Source organism: Pongo abelii, chromosome 1, assembly GCF_028885655.2.
Source record: "Pongo abelii isolate AG06213 chromosome 1, NHGRI_mPonAbe1-v2.0_pri, whole genome shotgun sequence".
NCBI classification, from domain to species: domain Eukaryota; kingdom Metazoa; phylum Chordata; class Mammalia; order Primates; family Hominidae; genus Pongo; species Pongo abelii.
In genome coordinates, this window is record NC_071985.2 from 78,418,098 (window position 1) to 78,437,990 (window position 19,893).

The 19,893-nt window shown below is 44.4% G+C and overlaps 1 protein-coding gene across 2 annotated transcripts; it reads left to right on the forward strand.

The window, feature by feature from the left end:
* The first annotated feature begins 1,079 nt into the window (after positions 1-1,079).
* On the forward strand, positions 1,080-18,796 carry MYOC (myocilin). Of its 2 annotated transcripts, XM_002809800.6 has the most exons (3): positions 1,080-1,822; positions 15,492-15,617; positions 17,502-18,796. In XM_002809800.6, the coding sequence occupies exons 1-3, from the start codon at positions 1,261-1,263 to the stop codon at positions 18,284-18,286; spliced, it is 1,473 nt and encodes a 490-aa protein (XP_002809846.1). In that variant the 5' UTR covers positions 1,080-1,260; the 3' UTR covers positions 18,287-18,796. The 2 variants fall into 2 exon arrangements, with proteins under 2 accessions (XP_002809846.1, XP_063582538.1); XM_063726468.1 differs by lacking the exon at positions 15,492-15,617 and having other exon boundaries at positions 1,127-1,822.
* The last annotated feature ends 1,097 nt before the right edge of the window (positions 18,797-19,893 follow it).

Genomic DNA, 19,893 nt, shown 5'->3' on the forward strand with positions numbered 1-19,893 from the left:
CCACAGTTTTGGTATATTTATTGGCTATTGCCATTTGCTTTTTGTTTTTTCTCTTTGGGTTTATTAATGTAAAGCAAGGATTATTAACCTACAGTCCAGAAAGCCTGTGAATTTGAATGGGGAAAAAATTACGTTGTTTTTACCACCTTGTAACTAAATTTAACATTTTATTCCATTGTGAATAGAGCCATAATCTCAAAGTGGTAATAACAGTACCTGTGATTTTGTCATCACCAATAGAAATCACAGACATTTTATACTACATTACAGTTGTTGCAGATTTGTTGTAAGTGAAATATTTATACTCAAAACTACTTTGAAATTAGACCTCCTGCTGGATCTTGTTTTTAACGTATTAATAAAACATATGTTTAAAATTTTGATATTTTGATAATTATATTTCATTATCATTTGTTTCCTTTGTAATCTATATTTTATATATTTGAAAACATCTTTCTGAGACGGGTTCCCCAGATTTCACCAATGAGGTTCATGGCATGCACACACACACAGAGTAATAACTGATTTAGAGGCTAACATTGACATTGGTGCCTGAGATGCAAGACTGAAATTAGAAAGTTCTCCCAAAGATACACAGTTGTTTTAAAGCTAGGGGTGAAGGGGGAAATCTGCCGCTTCTATAGGAATGCTCTCCCTGGAGCCTGGTAGGGTGCTGTCCTTGTGTTCTGGCTGGCTGTTATTTCTCTCTGTCCCTGCTACATGTCTTAAAGGACTTGTTTGGATCTCCAGTTCCTAGCATAGTGCCTGGCACAGTGCAGGTTCTCAATGAGTTTGCAGAGTGAATGGAAATATAAACTAGAAATATATCCTTGTTGAAATCAGCACACCAGTAGTCCTGGTGTAAGTGTGTGTGTATGTGTGTGTGTGTGTGTGTGTGTGTGTGTAAAACCAGGTGGAGATATAGGAACTATTATTGGGGTGTGGGTGCATAAATTGGGATATTCTTTTTAAAAAGAAACTCCAAACAGACTTCTGGAAGGTTATTTTCTAAGAATCTTGCTGGCAGCGTGAAGGCAACCCCCCTGTGCACAGCCCCACCCAGCCTCACGTGGCCACCTCTCTCTTCCCCCATGAAGGGCTGGCTCCCCAGTATATATAAACCTCTCTGGAGCTCGGGCACGAGCCAGCAAGGCCACCCATCCAGACACCTCTCAGCACAGCAGAGCTTTCCAGAGGAAGCCTCACCCAGCCTCTGCACCGAGGTTCTTCTGTGCACGTTGCTGCAGCTTTGGGCCCGAGATGCCAGCTGTCCAGCTGCTGCTTCTGGCCTGCCTGGTGTGGGATGTGGGGGCCAGGACAGCTCAGCTCCGGAAGGCCAATGACCAGAGTGGCCGATGCCAGTATACCTTCAGTGTGGTCAGTCCCAATGAATCCAGCTGCCCAGAGCAGAGCCAGGCCATGTCAGTCATCCGTAACCTACAGAGAGACAGCAGCACCCAACGCTTAGACCTGGAGGCCACCAAAGCTCGGCTCAGCTCCCTGGAGAGCCTCCTCCACCAGTTGACCTTGGACCAGGCTGCCAGGCCCCAGGACACCCAGGAGGGGCTGCAGAGGGAGCTGGGCACCCTGAGGCGGGAGCGGGACCAGCTGGAAACCCAAACCAGAGAGTTGGAGACTGCCTATAACAACCTCCTCCGAGACAAGTCAGTTCTGGAGGAAGAGAAGAAGCGACTGAGGCAAGAAAATGAGAATCTGGCCAGGAGGTTGGAAAGCAGCAGCCAGGAGGTAGCAAGGCTGAGAAGGGGCCAGTGTCCCCAGACCCGAGACACTGCTCGGGCTGTGCCACCAGGCTCCAGAGAAGGTAAGAATCCAGAGTGGGAGGACTCTGAGTTCAGCAGGTGATATGGCTCATAGTGACCTGCTACAGGTGCTCCAGGCCTCCCTGCCTGCCCTTTCTCCTAGAGACTGCACAGCTAGCACAAGACAGATGAATTAAGGAAAGCACAGAGATCACCTTCAAGTATTACTAGTAATTTAGCTCCTGAGAGCTTCATTTAGGTTAATGGTTCAGAGTTCTTGTGCCCCTCCATGACAGTTTTCACAGTCCATAGCAAAAGGAGAAATAAAAGGACCGGGTGAGATGTGTCTGCATATGAGCAGTAGAAAGTTGTCTACTGTCCCTTTTGAAAAACTATCCTTTTCTGAACCTTTGCTCAGATTGTTATTCATACCTTTTGGTGTTAAAATGACCTTTATTTATGAAATTACAATAGATTTGGGAAATGATAATAAGTGGTAAGTTTTTGTTTATTTTTAAATGTTCTTCCTTGGCAAAATAAAGAGGTGGCACCTCTCTGTCAGTTTTCTCAATATGTTGTTCTGAAAGTTTTCTTACTCGGTCCAATCTGAGAACCTCTGCTTTTAAGTTACCAGACAAATTCTTGAGATGGCTTTTTCTGAGAGGCTCTTCTGTTCATCCTGGTCCCTTCTTGCCTGAAGGTGAGTCCGTGTGTGTGTGTGTGTGTGTGTGTGTGTGTGTGTGTGTGTGTGTGTTGGGGGAGGTCTTCTCATTAGCTGGGAAGACGGTATTTGTGTCACTTTTTGTGAAAGTGGGCTCCCAAATATTCCCTGTTGAGGAAGTGTTCTAATCATGAGGAAATAAGCAAGCAAAGCCAGTTGTTGGACAATTAGTTTGGACTGGTCAAAGATGTCAGTGCCAAGGAAGAAAGAAAAAAGGGGTGGGGAAGGGCTTGTTCTGTATTAAAGAGACTAAAGAAATGTGTTGACCAAATGTAGTGCATGAGTCTTGATTGGTGTCTTCATCCAAGGGGGAAAAAGGCTATGAGGAACAGGTTTGGGATAACTGAGGCAATTTGATTGCTCATTATTATGTTACTGTATTAATGTTCAGTTTCTTGGTGAGATAATGATACTGTGGTTGTGAAAGATAAAATCTTTGTTCTAAGGAGATACATGCTTAAGTACCCAGGGTGAGGGGTCAGGATGTCTGCAATTTGCTCTCAAATGGTTGAAGAAAGACTGCAAATATATAGATAATGAGAGAAAGAAAGGTAAAACAACTGTGGCAAAATATTGATAACTGATGAATTACAAACTGGTGAATCTAAGTATATGGGGAGCTTATTGTACTATTCTTTCAGTTTTTCTACGGGCTTGAAAAGCTTTAAAATTATGAGAAAATATTTCCTAAAAAAGCCCTCTACATGAAAGGCAAGCTCTTCATAGCTATGGGGTTAGAAAACCTAAGAGCCAGAGCCTGGGGATGACCTTGGGCAAGTTATTGAACCCTCTGCATCTTCATTTCTTATCCATAACGTAACAAAGAAAATTCCTGCTGTGAATAATTTTTGTGGGGTTCACATGAAATACCTATAAGATGTAAAGGATTTAAAAAAATTTTTTAGATTGTTAGAATTAGAAGGGATCCAATTCTGAATTTTACAACCAAGGAAAGTGAAGTCCTAAGGTGCTAAGGGGCCAAGGTTGCCCAGCTGGTCAGTGGTAGAGCTTGAGACTTGAATCTGTGGAGACAATTGAAAGAATCATCATTACCAGAAGTGTGATGAGGCATTACTTATTTCAGACTGTTAAATGAATGAAGTTACATTCTCAATAAAAACTCCTGCATGTGTGTATGTGGGTGTGGGTGTGAGTGGTGTGTGTGTGTGTATGTGTGTACAAAAATAGAGGCAATGTTTTGCCTTTTTTTTCTTTTGTGGTCATTTAACAAGTCTTTGGGGATTTATTAGATGTGTTTCCTAATTTTATATTTTTTCTTGATCTTTCCAGCTACTCCACTTTTGAAATAAGGGCAACATCCCATTATATTGAACACCAAACATGGAAGTTCTTTTCTAGTAGTGGATGGTTTTCATGAGCAGGAAATTACATTAGTATAAGAATGTGGAACTGGAAAGGGACCTAACGAGCATCCGGTACCGCTGGCTGATTTTTGCAGATATGGAAACTGAGGCCCAGAGAGGTCATTCAGCTTGTCCGTGGCCATCTACCAGTTTGTGGCAAAGCTCGAATTCTGGCCTCTTCCTCTGAGGTTCAGTGACTTTCTTTCTTTTTTTTGAGACAGAGTTTCACTCTTGTCGCCCAGGCTAGAGTGTAATGGCACGATCTCAGCTCACTGAAACCTCTGCCTCCCGGGTTCAAGCAATTCTCCTACCTCAGCCTCCTAAGTAGCTGGGATTACAGGCATGTGCCACCATGCCCGGCTAATTTTGTATTTTTAGTAGAGACAGGGTTTCACCATGTTGGTCAGGCTAGTCTCGAACTCCTGACCTCAGGTGATCTGCCTACCTCGGCCTTCCAAAGCACTGGGATTACAGGTATGAGCCCTCCCTGCACCTGGCTATGAGGTTCAGTGACTTTCAGGACCTTCAGCTGACCTCTGGTTTATAGACCCTAAAGGCAAAAGACAGAAATGTACAGGAATGCTTGGAACAAAAGATCTGTTTCAAGGTTCCAGATCTAGGGAAAAGGGGGCATTCTGGAGGCTGGAATGTAAGTCTAGGTGTGCTTTTTTGCAGGAGTGGCAAGAACTAGGTGTGGAGGTTTGGGTAGAGAAGCTTAGTGAGGCTGAGTGGACAAAGGTAAGGCCTGAGAAGGCAGCCTTTCTGTATTCCACCTGCAGCTCAAATTGTTACCACCACTTTCTTATCATGTATTAATAGTTGCTATGTAGAAAAAAATTCCTTATAATCATAGAAATCACTTGTTTATGCATACATATAATATGACATATTTTACTACATAACTATTACTACAAAGTTATATATAACTTTTTCTTCTCTGGGCTCATATAAATTTTCATATATATACATATATAAATTTTATGTATATATAATAATTTTTGAAAAGTAGAAAACAAATATAATTGGCCAGGTGTGGTGGCTCACACCTGTAACCTTAGCACTTTGGGAGGCCGAGGTGGGCAGGTCACTTGAGGTCGGGAGTTTAAGACCAGCCTGTCCAACATGGTGAAACCTTGTCTCTACTAAAAATACAAAAATTAGCTGGGTGTGGTGGTGGGCACCTGTAATCCAGTTACTCCAGAGGCTGAGGCAGGAGAATTGCTTGAACCTGGGAAGCAGACGTTGCAGTGAGCCAAGATCATGCTACTGCACTCCAGCCTGGGTGACAGAGCGAGACTCCATCTCAAAAAATATATATATATTACATATAATACATATAAATATATATATATTACATATAATACATATAATATATAATTATATAATTTGTATATATAATAAAAGATATATAATTTTATTGTATATATAATAAAATTATAATTTTATTGTATATATAATAAAATATATATATAATTTTATTGTATATATAATAAAATTATATATAATTTTATTGTATATAATAAAAATATATAATTTTATTGTATATATAAAATATATAATTTTATTGTATATATAAAATATATATTATTGTATATAAAATATATATATTTTATTGTATATATAATAAAATATATATATAATTTTATTGTATATATAATAAAATATATATATAATTTTATTGTATATATAATAAAATATATATAATTTTATTGTATATATAATAAAATATATATAATTTTATTGTATATATAATATATATATAATTTACCAGAAGATAAATTAGAATTGGTTATTACCATCACGAGAGAAGGCCTGCTTTGTTCGTTATTTAGCCCCTGCTTTGGACTGGTCTCCTGTTGAACAGAGCCTGGAAGAGGGCTTGTGTGCAGTTGGTTTATATGGACCATGATCCTAGAGAAGAGAAGTTGAGACAGGGGAAAGTGAGACAGGGAAGGCAGGAAAGCCACAAAGTGGGGGCCTTCTCAAGCTGGTCACCACAGTGGGCAATGGAGGCTCAGTCCCATTAAGCCCTTCAGAGGGGCTGCGTAGACTGCAACAGAAGAGGGGAGTGTTTACCCATGGATCTGATACCCTCTTGGCCAAGGGCTATCCCATGGAGTATATTGTGCTTCCATGACACTCGGATGTGGGGACAAGGTTTGTTCTTGCAGACTGAATTTTTTTTTTTTTTTTTTTTAAGATGGAGTCTTTCTCTGTCCCCCAGGCTGGAATGCAGTGGCACAATCTTGGCTCACTGCAACCTCCGCCTCCTGGGTTCAAGCAATTCTCCTGTCTCAGCCTCCCGAGTAGCTGGGATTACAGGTGCACACTACCACGCCCAGCTAACTTTTGTATTTTTTTTTTTTTTCACTACAGACAGGGTTTCACCATGTTGGCCAGGCTGGTCTTGAACTCCTGACCTCAAGTATCCACCCATCTTGACCTCCCAAAGTGCTGGGATTACAGGCACGAGCCACGGTGCCTGGCCTGTTCTTGTAGACTTTCTATGCAGAAAGTCAGAGAAGCTGGGCCACAGTAGCTGAGGTGAGGTCCCTTCAGCTGATACTGGCAAGAGGCAGGTTGCCTCAGCAATGACTGCAAAAAGGTGGGCAGGATGTGAGTGGAGGGTGGAGGGGAGAAACCTGAGGTGTTCAACACAAGTGCTGCAGATTCCCTTTCCTCACCTAGAATAGGATGGGGATGATAATCCCTCATGGGAGTCATCATGAAAATTAGCAGTCACACAGGGAAGCACCCAGTACAGTGCTGAGCAGTGGCCACCCAGTGAATAAAATATAACTAGAAAGGCTTCTTTTACTTGAGTTCCACTACTGTTTTTTTCTTTTTTTTTTTTTTTTGGAGATGGAGTCTCGCTCTGTCACCAGGCTGGAATGCAGTGGTGCGGTCTCGGCTCACTGTAACCTCCACCTCCTGGGTTCAAGCAATTCTCCTGCCTCAGCCTCCCAAGTAGCTGGGATTACAGGCACGTGCCACATTGCCTGGCTAATTTTTGTATTTTTAGTGGAGATGGGGTTTCACCATGTTGGCCAGGCTGGTCTTGAACTCCCAACCTTGTGATCCGCCTGCCTCAGCCTCCCAAAGTGCTGGGATTACAGGCATGAGCCACCACACCTGGCCAGAGTTCCACTATTGTTTTAAAGCATCATTCAATAATCAATATGTCAACATGTGCATAACATTTTAATAACACACGTTGATTCTAGAGACAGTACAAGTTAGAGCAGTACTCAGGACAATAGTCTATTAGCTAGTCTTCACTTTCCTACGATGTTTCTGACAACCTGCAGATAATTAGGCATAGCTTGTTTTACTTCATTCCTTTCATTCATGTAATATGGACTGAACTTTTCAGTGATAGAAAATATCTATGAAAATTATTACAATGCCTATGTCTATAGGCAAACGAGTTAATAAATTCAGTTTCCAGGTTGAGGTCTCTAAAATGCAAGTCTATAAAGAAGTGAGGGCAGAGAACACAGAACATTTCCAGAATTTTATAATAGACATGAACCTTTAAACCACAGAAGGACTGAAATTAACATTTTTAAAAACCTAGAAAAAAAAACAGCTGGGCGCGGTGGCTCACACCTGTAATCCCAGCACTTCGGGAGGCTGAGGCAAGCGGATCACGAGGTCAGGAGTTCGAGACCAGCCTGGCCAGTATGGTAAAACCCTGTCTCTACTAAAAATACAAAAATTAGCCAGGCGTTGGTGGCAGGCACCTGTAGTCCCAGCTACTCAGGAGGCTGAGGCAGAAGAATCACTTGAACCCAGGAGGCAGAGGTTGCAATGAGCTGAGATCATGCCACTGTACTCCAGCCTGGGTGACAGAGAGAGGCCCTGTCTCAAAAAAAAAAAAAAAAACCTTAAAAACTAAAAGCCCCAAAAATGCTAACTATCTGACACAGTACATTCCTTAATATTTTCACAATCTCTTTTTGGTTTTCCTCCACATTCACAATGAAATGTTAGTGATTTTAAAACATTCCAGAGAAATTTTAGTGTTGACACATCTTTATTGAGGGCCATTTCATTTATAGTTACTTATGTAATCATCCAAACAACTCAGCTCAGAATACTGGGGCTCAGAGAGGTGGAGTCATTTACCCAAAGGCACACAGCTGGGACATGGCAGAGCTGAACTAGGAGCTATGACTTCCGGCTTAGGTCCAGGCCCCTTTACGAGATTGCTTCCCTGCCTTTGGGTCTTGCATCCTCTATTCTGGGCTTCCATCCGCATGCCAGATGGCTCTATTCCTGGAGGCTGACCATTGCCAGATGCTCCTGGCTGACATGACCTAGAAGAAGCCAGCAGGCTCATAATTTAACCATCGCCCCTGCCAACTGGGAACTGGCCTTGCAGTCATCCTGGAAGCCATTCTCTAACATTTTGTTTTATTGCAGTTCATGTTTATTCCAGCTAATGCACATAAGGAGTGGTTCCTGCAAGGAACCATCTAAAGGGCTCCTTGCTCAGAGCCGTAAGGGCCATGGTGGGATCCAGCAGGGAACTTGGCAACAGCCAGGCACTTTTGCTGCCTCTTCTTTGCCAGTGAGGGTGGAAGAACTGATAAGAGGATTGAGTGCACATCCCAGGAGCTGAGCGTTTACAAGGCAACCCACTGGGACCTGAGCTCAGCCCCAGGAGTGGGTCACCCCACAAAGTGCTGAGCAGCATCTTTGAGGCTCTTCTAAAGCCTCCAGGAGCAATCTGGGTCCAGTCGGGAGATAGAAATCACACAGTGGGTTAAGCTGGAGAAGTTTACTTTAAAGAATTACTAACCGTGATGAAAGAGCAACTACAGATAGAAGTGAACTCCATAGGCACCTAGGGCTGAGGGAGGGTGCCGGACAAGCTTGGAAGGGGAAGGTGAGGTTCAGCACATCAGCTAGCAGAGAAGGTGGCTAACGTGTGCAGGCCTCAGCTGGTCTGCAGCTGCAATAGGCCGCCTCCCAGTGCAGGTGAGGAGGGCAACCTGCAACGTGTGAGGAGGGCAACCTGCAACGTGTGAGGAGGGCAACCTGCAACGTGTGGCAAGGGCATGGTGGGAGTCAGGCAGGCACAGGCAGGAGGCCTCCAGAGCACTGAGGTCCCTGTGCAGAGACTCTCGGTTCCTTGTTGGGAGGGCTGTGGAAAGGTTATGGCCAGTCTGTGGCTGTGAGGTCACAGAAGAACTTCGCTCTGGGTCCGTGGCTGGGGCAGGACTCCACCAAATGTCCTCGCAGTCATACCGCCTATGGACGCAGGACAGGAAAACTGCAGACCTTCTTTCTCCCACGATGTCCCACTAGCGCCCTCTACTGAGATAGTTCAACATCGCGCTCACTTCAAAGCTCTTCTCTTCAGACAGCATACATGGAAGAAGGGTGCATTCAGCTCTGAGAGGCAATACGTTTGTAACTGACACACCTCCTCAGCACAGGATAGAAGAGTTCGCAGCTGCCATGGCCTTGGAAGACATGGGTTCAAGTCCCAGCCACACCACTTAGCTGTGTGACCTTGGGCACGTTACTTAACCTCTCTGAACCTCGGTTTCCTCATTTGAAAAAGGGGATATTAATGTTCACTTTCAGGACCATTATTTGAAAGTAGTGAGTAGCAAGCACCCAGCACAGTACTGGCTCATAAGAGACACTTAATAAGTAGTAGCGATAGTTCAACTTTATCAGGCGCTGTCTGCAGTCCTAAAGCCTTTCTCTATTTCTCTGAAACTTTGAAGGCACCAGATCACATTTAAAAATTACATAAAAATTACTTGAAATGGGCAAAGAGCTATAAATGCCAACAAACCATCTTGTTTCACACACACACACACACAAAAGCTGTTTTTTAGAGTTGCAAAGCCAGTACATACTTTAGCTATCCACAAGGAAGTCATCTGTGAAAGTGCCTGACTTTTTTTCTTCCTTCCCTCTGTAGCAAAAGGGGCATTTCTTTCTTAATTTTCTCCCCACTGACTGGTAGGTATGTACCCCTACTTTTCTTAGTATACATCTTTTCTCAGTAAGTTGCTAAATTAAATAACCAGCATAAAATACATCATTTTGTATGTGTAAAGGGGCCAGATGCAGGGGAGGGATGGCTCGCCTGAATTTAATATTTTTTTTAAAACCTAAAAAAAAAGCCCTAAAAATGTTAACGATCTGTCACAATATAGCCCTTAATATTTTCATAATCTCTTTTTGGTTTTCTTCCACATTCAGAATGAAATGTTAGTGATTTTGAAACATTCCAGAGAAATTTTAGTATTGACACATTTATTAAGGTACCCTCACATGGCAACTGTGGGTGGCATAGCTGAAGTGCAGGGACAAGGGTGGGGCAGTCCTCCAGACTTTGTGTACAGATGGCATGCAGTATTTCTCTCTCCTCACATTGCCTGAAACCAACTCCTTTTTTTTTTGAGACAGAGTCTCTCTGTCACCCAGGCTGGAGTCCAATGGCACGATCTCAGCTCACTGCAACCTTTGCCTCCCAGGTTCAAACGATTCTCCTGACTTAGCCTCCCTAGTTGCTGGGATTACAGGCATGCGCCACTATGCCCGGCTAATTTTTGTATTTTTAGTAGAGACAGGGTTTCAGCATGTTGGTCAGGCTGGTCTCGAACTCCTGACCTCATGATCCACCCGCCTCAGCCTCCCAAAGTGCTGGAATTACAGGCGTGAGCCACCACGCCCAGCAACTCTTATATTCTGAGAGTTGAGACAATGAAAAAAAGAAATTTGAATTGTCCTGAGGCAGAGTCTGCTGTGATCCAAGAAAAGGTACAGATGAAAGGAAACCAGCTCAATTTAAGGAACTTGCTTAATGCCCTGATTTTGAAAAATTGTCCTGGCAAGACTTTGCCACATCAAATGAGCCTCTGCACATTGCGGGAGGCCGGGGGGGGACAGGCAGCGGTGGGCTGCTCCTAACAGCCTGGGTGTGTGTTTTGGGCCTAAGAGAGAAGGCATGGCAATGGGCGAGGCAGCAGCAGAGAGGAAGGTTACAGATGGTTCTGCCACCTGTATACAGGAAGGAGGTCACTCTCTCTTACCTCTCCCTGGCAGCACAGAAGAACAGGAAACCTCGGGCACCCTGTCCCTCTCCCCCATGGGCAGCACCAAGTCCCTGCCAGAGGTGTGTGTTGCCTGCACGGGGGAGAAGGGAAGCAGCTGGTACTGGTCTCAGGTCGATCTAAGGAAACTCCATTTGACCTAGTGAATCAGTCCCTGCCCTGGATACCCTCCTAGGCCAATGCAACCTTTAGAATGAAGAACAAAGGGGTTTCCTCACCCCTGTACAACCTCAGATAGGGAGAAGGAGAGGCAGGGAATGAAATAAAGTTTCCAGGACTCTCCAGGAGCCATTCGGATTGTCCAAGAAACTGGTTTCCGCAGCAGCCTGGAATAAACCCATTTTCCTTCTCGGCTATGAGGACTTTGCCAGATTATGATTTCCTTAAGGGCATGGACCGATTGTATCTTTTTTTTTTTTTTTTTTTAAACATAGACTAGCCTATTAGACAAACCTGTGTCTTAGACACCTTTTTTCTTGAGCACCTAGCACGGCCTTGCACTCAGTAGGTGCTCCAGTGATGTGACTAAAAGGATGGATAAATAGCTCTGTGGATTTGAGGCTAGGGATAATGAAGGCCTGCCATGTCCCTGGGGATACTCCCAATTGCCCCTGGAGTTTGGAATGCACATTGAGGATGTCCTCAGTTACTATACATTTTGGCTTATGAGTCTTTCTTTTTTTAATTTTTTTTTTTAAGACAGGGTCTCACTGTCACCCAGGCTGGAGTGCAATGGCATGATCATGGCTCACTGCAGCCTTGCCCTCTTGGACTCAAGAGTCATCCTCCTGCCTCAGCTTCCTGAGTAGCTGAGACCACAGGCTGCACCACCACACCCAGCTAACTTTTTAATTTTTTGTAAAGATGGGGTCTCGCTGTGTTGCCCAGCCTGGTCCCAAACTCTTGGCCTCATGCAATCCTGCCACCTCAGCCTCCCAAAGTGCTGGGTTTACAGGCATGAGCCACTATGCCTGCCCAGCTTATGGGTTTTAACTACTTACATGGTGCACTCTAGACTGAGGGATATCCCAGGGATGGAGGACCCACCCACCTCCAGGGCATTAACACTTTTAGGGAGGCTAACAACTGCAGCCACACAGAGGCAGGGTTGAAGAGGAGAGAAGGGTAGCTAGGATCAGGGGCAGGCAGCTGCAGCAGCTACTGAGCTGGCTCACTGTGGGCAGCACGGCTGTCTGGCCCAGCCGGCACCTGAGAGCTAGCTGAATGTTTTCTTCACCTCCTTCCAGGGAGAAATGTTTTCCAGTACTGTAATTTGTTGAAGCTGAACCCCAGCAACTCAAACAAGGTACCCTGATTCTGGAGATGTGAAAATGTAAAATAATGTGTGGCTTTGATGAAATGTGGTACAACCATAGGACTAAGACTTCTGTGGTGATCCTCTCTGCCTGAAATCTAAATTTAGGAGAGCTGAGCAAACAAATGATCAAAGGCAGAACATGTCTTCCTGACCCTCTCAGCTATGTAGACGCCCCGGCCTCAGGGGATACACTGACTTTCCCTCCCACTGTCCTGAACACCTGAGAATCCTGAGTGGGGAACAAGTTACTCAAAGGGCAGAGAAGTGACTCAGAGTTTCAGCAAGAGAAAAGCCCAGTGTATTAAGCATGTCTTTTTATTCTGATGCTTTGCTGTCTGGGCCTTGCCAACACGAGAGGGACTGCCCCTCCCAGGGGTAGCCAGTTCCGACAGTTAGCAAAGGACTTGCCTGGGAGCACAGCTTTCATATGCAAACCAACCAATCCAGAGCCCACACTCTGTGACCACCTCCATCTGGCTCAAACTCAAGGCCACTGTCCCCCTGACCTAATCACCCAGGGCCTGGTACCAGACAATTAGAGATAACTCCTGTGACCCCAGAGCCTGCTGAAACTATTCAAACTTCCCAGTCCTAAACCTGCTTACCCTGCCTCCCCTTTCTTTCCTTCCCATGGAAAGAATAAAGGCGCTTTCCCACATTTTCCCCTGGCGCCCTCTTCTGGAGTAACCCTGGTGCTTCCCCACGTGGCCTCCTGGGCTTAGTGTGCCCCCTTCCTCTTGGGATCTTTACAACTTGTAAAGATAATTTTTTTTTTGAGCAGTTTTATGTTCACAGCAAAATTGAGAGAAAAGTACAAAGAGTTCCCAGACACTACTGGCCCCCACACATGCACAGCCTGCCCGATTATCATCATCTCCCACCACAGCAGTTGTTACAACTGATGAACCTGCATCAGCAGGCACATCACCCAAGGTCCACAGTTTAAATTAGGGTTCATTTTTAGTGTTGCGCCTTCTATGGGTTTGGAAAAATGCATAGTGACATGTGTCCACCATTATAGTATCATACACAGTATTCATTGCCCTAAAAATCATCTGTGCCTCACCTAGTCATCCCTTCCTCACCCAACAACTGCTGATCTTTTTACTCTCTCCATAATTTTGCTTTAACTTGCTTTTCAGTGACAATTGCCTCCTGGGATGTTGGCCTTGCCATACCTAAATAATCATCAAACCTGCATTTTATTTGTTTTTATGTGTATGTGATGGGTTTTTTGGGAGGTTGGAGGGGAGGACAGGGTCTCACTCTACGCCAGGGCTGGAGTGCAGTGGTGCGATCACTGTTCACCACAGCCTTGACCTCTGGGGCTCAAGTGATCCTCCCACCTCAGCCTCCCAAGTAGCTGGGACTGCAGGTATACATCACCACACCAAGCTAACTTTTTGTATTTTTTGTAGAGATGGGGTTTTGCCATGTTGCCCAGGTTTGTCTTGAACTCCTGGGATCCAGCGATCTGTCTACCTTGGCTTTCCAAAGTGTTGGGATTACAGGCGTGAGCCACCGTGCCTGGCCAAACTGCATTATAAAACAGCCAAGCCTGTTCCTTGTGACTATTGCCTCATCCTTGTATTCAAGAACTGCTGTAAGATCATAATCCTAAGCAAGAGTACAGACATGTAGCACACCATGATCACTTACTGTCTAACCAATGCTGCCCACCCGCTTCCCTTCTGTATGGCTCACCGCCCCCACCCCAAACTCCTATAGGAACTCTCCACACACTCCCTCTCCATTATGCAAAACTGGTCTCAGAAAGGAATCAGGCAGAATATTTCTACTGAAAGTATAAAGCTTAATATGTTACTTCTTACAAGAATATTTGCATATAACAAGGGAAAAAACCTTAAGTCATGCAGTAAATTTTTATCTTTTTTTTTTTTAAGAGGAGTCTCCCTATGTTGCCCAAGCTGGTCTTGAACACCTAGGCTCAAGTGCTCCTCCTGTCTTGGCCTCCCAAAGTGCTGGGATTACAGACATGAGCCACAATTAAATTCTTTTTTTTTTCTTGAGACAGAGTCTTGCTCTGTTGCCCAGACTGGAGTACAGTTGCACAATCCCGACTCCCTGCAACCTCTGCCTCCCGGGATCAAGTGATCCTCAGCCTCCTGAGTATCTGAAACTATAGGCATGTGCCACCACACCCGGCTAATTCTTGTATTTTTAGTAGAGATGGAATTTCGCCATGTTGGCCAGGCTAGTCTTGAACTCCTGGCCTCAAGTGATCTGCCCACCTCGGCCTCCCAAAGTGCTGGGATTTCAGGCGTGAGCCACTGTGACTCGTCTCTCTTTTTTTTTTTTTTTTTTTTTTGAGACCGGGCCTTACTCTGTTACTCAAGCTGGAGTGCAGTGGCAGGATCATAGCTCACAGCAGCCTTGAACTTCTGGGCTCAAGCAATCCTCCCACATCAGCCTCCCAAGTACCTAGGACTGCAGATGCTTACCACCATGCCCAGCTAATTTTTCGTGATTTTTAATTGTTGAAATTCAGACATCCAAGAAGATGCTGAGGACTGTCTCTGTATTCCTGAAATTACAACTCACCTATTCACAAATCAGCCCTTCTAGTGGAATTAAAATATTATTTGATTTTGAATAACCTACTCTAAGGTAGGCACATTGCCCTGCAATTGATTATTTATGAGGTTTTTAATTATGGAATTGTTCAAATATTCACAAAAGTAGAGAGACTACAATGAACTCCAATGTAGCCATCACTCAGGCCCAACTGTTATCAGCACAGTCCAGTCATGTTTTATCTTCCCTTCTCTGATCCCCACCCCATCCCCAGTCCTTATCTAAAATCAAATCTCAAACACCATATCTTTGGGAGCCTATTTATTTAGTTAGTTAGTTTTGAGATAGAGTTTCTTTCTTGTTGCCCAAGCTGGAGTGCAATAGTGTAGTCTCGGCTCACTGCAATCTCCCCCTCCTGGGTTCAAGCAATTCTCCTGCCTCAGTCTCCCAAGAAGCTGGGATTATAGGCACCTGCCACCAAACCCAGCTAATTTTTTGTGTTTTTAGCAAAGACAGGGTTTCACCATGTTGGCCACACTGGTCTCGAATTCCTGACCTCAGGTGATCCACCTGCCTCGGCCTCCCAAAGTGCTGGGATTACAGGCATGAGCCACCATGCCTGGCCAGCAGCCTATTTAAATGTCATCGTCAACATAGTCAATCCTTGGGCCATTTTTTCTTACAGTAAAATTTTGTCTCTTTCTTTTAATGCAGTTTCTACGTGGAATTTGGACACTTTGGCCTTCCAGGAACTGAAGTCCAAGCTAACTGAAGTTCCTGCTTCCCGAATTTTGAAGGAGAGCCCATCTGGCTATCTCAGGAGTAGAGAGGGAGACAATGGTATGAAGTTAGATTTCTTCCCTTTTGTGCCCACATGGTCTTTATTCATGCCTACTGCTGTGTTCAGAGAATCAGTATAGGGTAAATGCCCACCCAAGGGGGAAACTAACTTCCCTGGGAGCAGAGGGAGGGGAGGAGAAGAGGAACAGAACTCTCTCTCTCTCTCTGTTCCCTTGTCAGACCAGGTCTGCAGGAGTCAGCCTTTCCCTAACAAAGCCCTCTATCCTATCACCCACACTTGCGAGGCTGGGCTGGGCTGCACAGGGCAAGATGAGAGATGTGTTGATTTCATCCACTTGATTGTCATGTAGAATTAGGTATACTTGAGAAGTTACATTTTTCAGTAGCGCCTTCATATCTTTATTTTAGGGACAGGTGTACAGCAAGCACCATCTCAGCCACAATCTGTTACTAACAGTATGTTTTCTGAACTTTGGCCACTTAGGAAAAGTACAGTTTGCCTTTCCCCAAAGTGTTCCCTGAAAGTCCAACTTTATGACTAATACTGTGATTTCCAGAAACTTTGACTATCCATGTTATTGACAATGATTACTAGCACTGAAGGGCATGCATGCGAGTAGGGGTTATGAAATATTTAAAACACAATTCTCTAAGATATGAGCAGCAAAGTGTTTCTACCTTCTATGAGGGAACCAAAGGAGCCATTAAAAGTAGAGAAATCTGGACCAGGCGTGGTGGCTCAAGCCTGTAATCCCAGCACTTTGGGAGGCTGAGGCAGGCGGATCACTTGAGGTCAGGAGTTCAAGACCAGTCTGGCCAACATGGTGAAACATTGTCTCTACTAAAAATACAAAAATTAGCCAGGCGTGGTGGCAGTCACCTGTAATCCCAGCTACTTGGGAGGCTGAGGCAGGAAAATTGCTGGAACCCAGGAGGCAGAGGTTGCAGTGAGCCGAGATCACACCACTGCCCTCCAGCCTGGGCGACAGAGTAAGACTCTGTCTCAAAAAAAAAATACAGACATCTGTTGTGATTCTGGTAACTCTAAATTTTCAACCGTCTCTTCACTACATTTAAAAAATTATTTTCTAAACCAAAACCAAATTAGCCAGGTGTGGTAGCAGGCACCTGTAGTCCCAGCAACTCAGGAGGCTGAAATGTGAGGGGTGCTTGAGCCTGGGAGGTCGAGGCTGCAGTGCACTGTGATTGCACCACTGCACTCCAGCCTAGGTAACAGTGCAAGACCCTGTCTCAAAAAATAATTATTTTCATGTTTATTATATTAAAATAATGTATGAAATATGTGACTCATCAGATAGGGCTTGAAAAACTTTGTTGTATGGAGATTATTCTTATGAGTTGATTTTTCTCTCTCCTACCTTATAGTAATGAAATAAACCAGGCATGAAAGTCACAATAAGTAATACAATGAACACCCATGAGTCCCTGCCCAGCTTAAGTAGAATATTACAAATGCAGTTGAAGCCCTCTGTGCAACTTTCATCCTTACAACTGATACTGAGTGAATTGTACTTTAAATATTTTATAGCTCCCACTCCCAGGCATGCCCCTCAGTGATAATTGTCAACATGAAACACAGATTGATCACATAGCATTTACCATATATTTACTCTATACCAAGCACTTAACATATATAATTACATTTAAAATTTACAACACCCCTACTACCCAAAACACTATTAGTATCCCCTTTTACAAATGCGATAACTGAGGCGTAGACAGCTAAGTAACTTACTGAAAGTCATACAGCCAGTGGGTGGCAGAGCCTAGCTTTAAATCCAGATGATTTGTCTCGAGGGCTCTCACATCTACTGGCTCTGCCAAGCTTCCGCATGATCACTGTCTGTTTTTGGAAAGATTATGGATTAAGTGGTGCTTCATTTTCTTTTCTGAATTCACCAGGATGTGGAGAACTAGTTTGGGTAGGAGAGCCTCTTACACTGAGAACAGCAGAAACAATTACTGGCAAGTATGGTGTGTGGATGCGAGACCCCAAGCCCACCTACCCCTACACCCAGGAGACCACGTGGAGAATTGACACAGTTGGCACAGATGTCCGCCAGGTTTTTGAGTATGACCTCATCAGCCAGTTTATGCAGGGCTACCCTTCTAAGGTTCACATACTGCCTAGGCCACTGGAAAGCACAGGTGCTGTGGTGTATTCGGGGAGCCTCTATTTCCAGGGCGCTGAGTCCAGAACTGTCATAAGATACGAGCTGAATACCGAGACAGTGAAGGCTGAGAAGGAAATCCCTGGAGCTGGCTACCACGGACAGTTCCCGTATTCTTGGGGTGGCTACACAGACATTGACTTGGCTGTGGATGAAGCAGGCCTCTGGGTCATTTACAGCACCGATGAGGCCAAAGGTGCCATTGTCCTCTCCAAACTGAACCCAGATAATCTGGAACTCGAACAAACCTGGGAGACAAACATCCGCAAGCAGTCTGTCGCCAATGCCTTCATCATCTGTGGCACCTTGTACACCGTCAGCAGCTACTCCTCAGCAGATGCTACCATCAACTTTGCTTATGACACAGGCACAGGTATCAGCAAGACCCTGACCATCCCATTCAAGAACCGCTATAAGTACAGCAGCATGATTGACTACAACCCCCTGGAGAAGAAGCTCTTTGCCTGGGACAACTTGAACATGGTCACTTATGACATCAAGCTCTCCAAGATTTGAAAAGCCTCCAAGCTGTACAGGCAATGGCAGAAGGAGATGCTCAGGGCTCCTGCGGGGAGCAGGCTGAAGGGAGAGCCAGCCAGCCAGGGCCCAGGCAGCTTTGACTGCTTTCCAAGTTTTCATTAATCCAGAAGGATGAACATGGCCACCATCTGACTATACAGGAGTTGTAGTCTGAGGGTGTAGACAATTTCATATAATAAATATCCTTTATCTTCTGTCAGCATTTATGGGATGTTTAATGACATAGTTCAAGTTTCCTTGTGATTTGTGGCAAAAGCTATAAGGCATAATAGTTTCTTCCTGAAAACCATTGCTCTTGCATATTACATGGTTACCACAAGCCACAATAAAAAACATAACTTCTAAAGGAAGCAGAATAGCTCCTCTGGCCAGCATCAAATATATAAGTAAGATGCATTTACTACAATTGGCTTCTAATGCTTCAGATACAATACAGTTGGGTCTCACATAACCCTTTGCATTGTGAAATAAAATTTTCTTACCCAATGTTCTCTTCCTTGAACTTTGTGGAAATCTTTGCTTAAGAGAAGGGTATAGATTCCAACCATCAGGTAATTCCTTCAGGTTGGGAGATGTGATTGCGGGATGTTAAAGGTGGTGTGTGTGTGTGTGTGTGTGTAACTGTGAGGCTTGTGCCTGGTTTTGAGGTGTTGCCCAGGATGATGCCAAGCAAATAAGCAGCATCCACACCTTCCCACCTCCATCTCCTGGTGCTCTTGGCACTACCGGAGCAATCTTTCCATCTCTCCCCTGAACCCACCCTCTATTCACCCTAACTCCACTTCAGTTTGTTTTTGATTTTTTTTTTTTTTTTTTTTTTTTTTGAGATGGAGTCTCGCTCTGTCACCCAGGCTGGAGTGCAGTGGTGCGATCTCAGCTCACTGCAAGTTCCGCCTCCCAGGTTCACGTCATTCTCCTGCCTCAGCCTCCCAAGTAGCTGGGACTACAGGCACCTGCCACCATGCCTGGCTAATTTTTTTTTTTTTTTTTTTTTTGTATTTTTCAGTAGAGATGGGGTTTCACCGTGTTAGCCAGGATGGTCTTGATCTCCTGACCTCATGATCCACCCGCCTTGGCCTCCCAAAGTGCTGGGATTACAGGCGTAAGCCACCACGCCCGGCCCCTCCACTTAGTTTTTATCTGTCATCAGGGGTATGAATTTTATAAGCCACAGCCTCAGGTGGAGAAAACTTATAGCATTGTTTTGTTCTTCCAACTCTTAAAACTGCAGTAAAATATAACAAAATTTACTATCCCAGGATTTATAAGGGCACAGTTCAGTAGTGTTATACACATTCATATTATTGGGCAACCATCACAACCATCCATCTCCAGAACATTAATAACTCCACTAACTCCATTAATGGAGTTATTAATGTACCAGGGGAAAAGAAAAGTCAGGCCTGGTGTGGTGACTTTATGGTTATTAATACACCCATTAATAACTCCATTATCCTCCCAGCCCTTATAGCAATATTATTATTTTCTAAATTTTTTTGTAGAGACAGGATTGTACTATGTTGCTGAGCTTGTCTCAAACTCCTGACCTCATGATCCACCTTCCTCAGCCTCCCAAAGTGCTG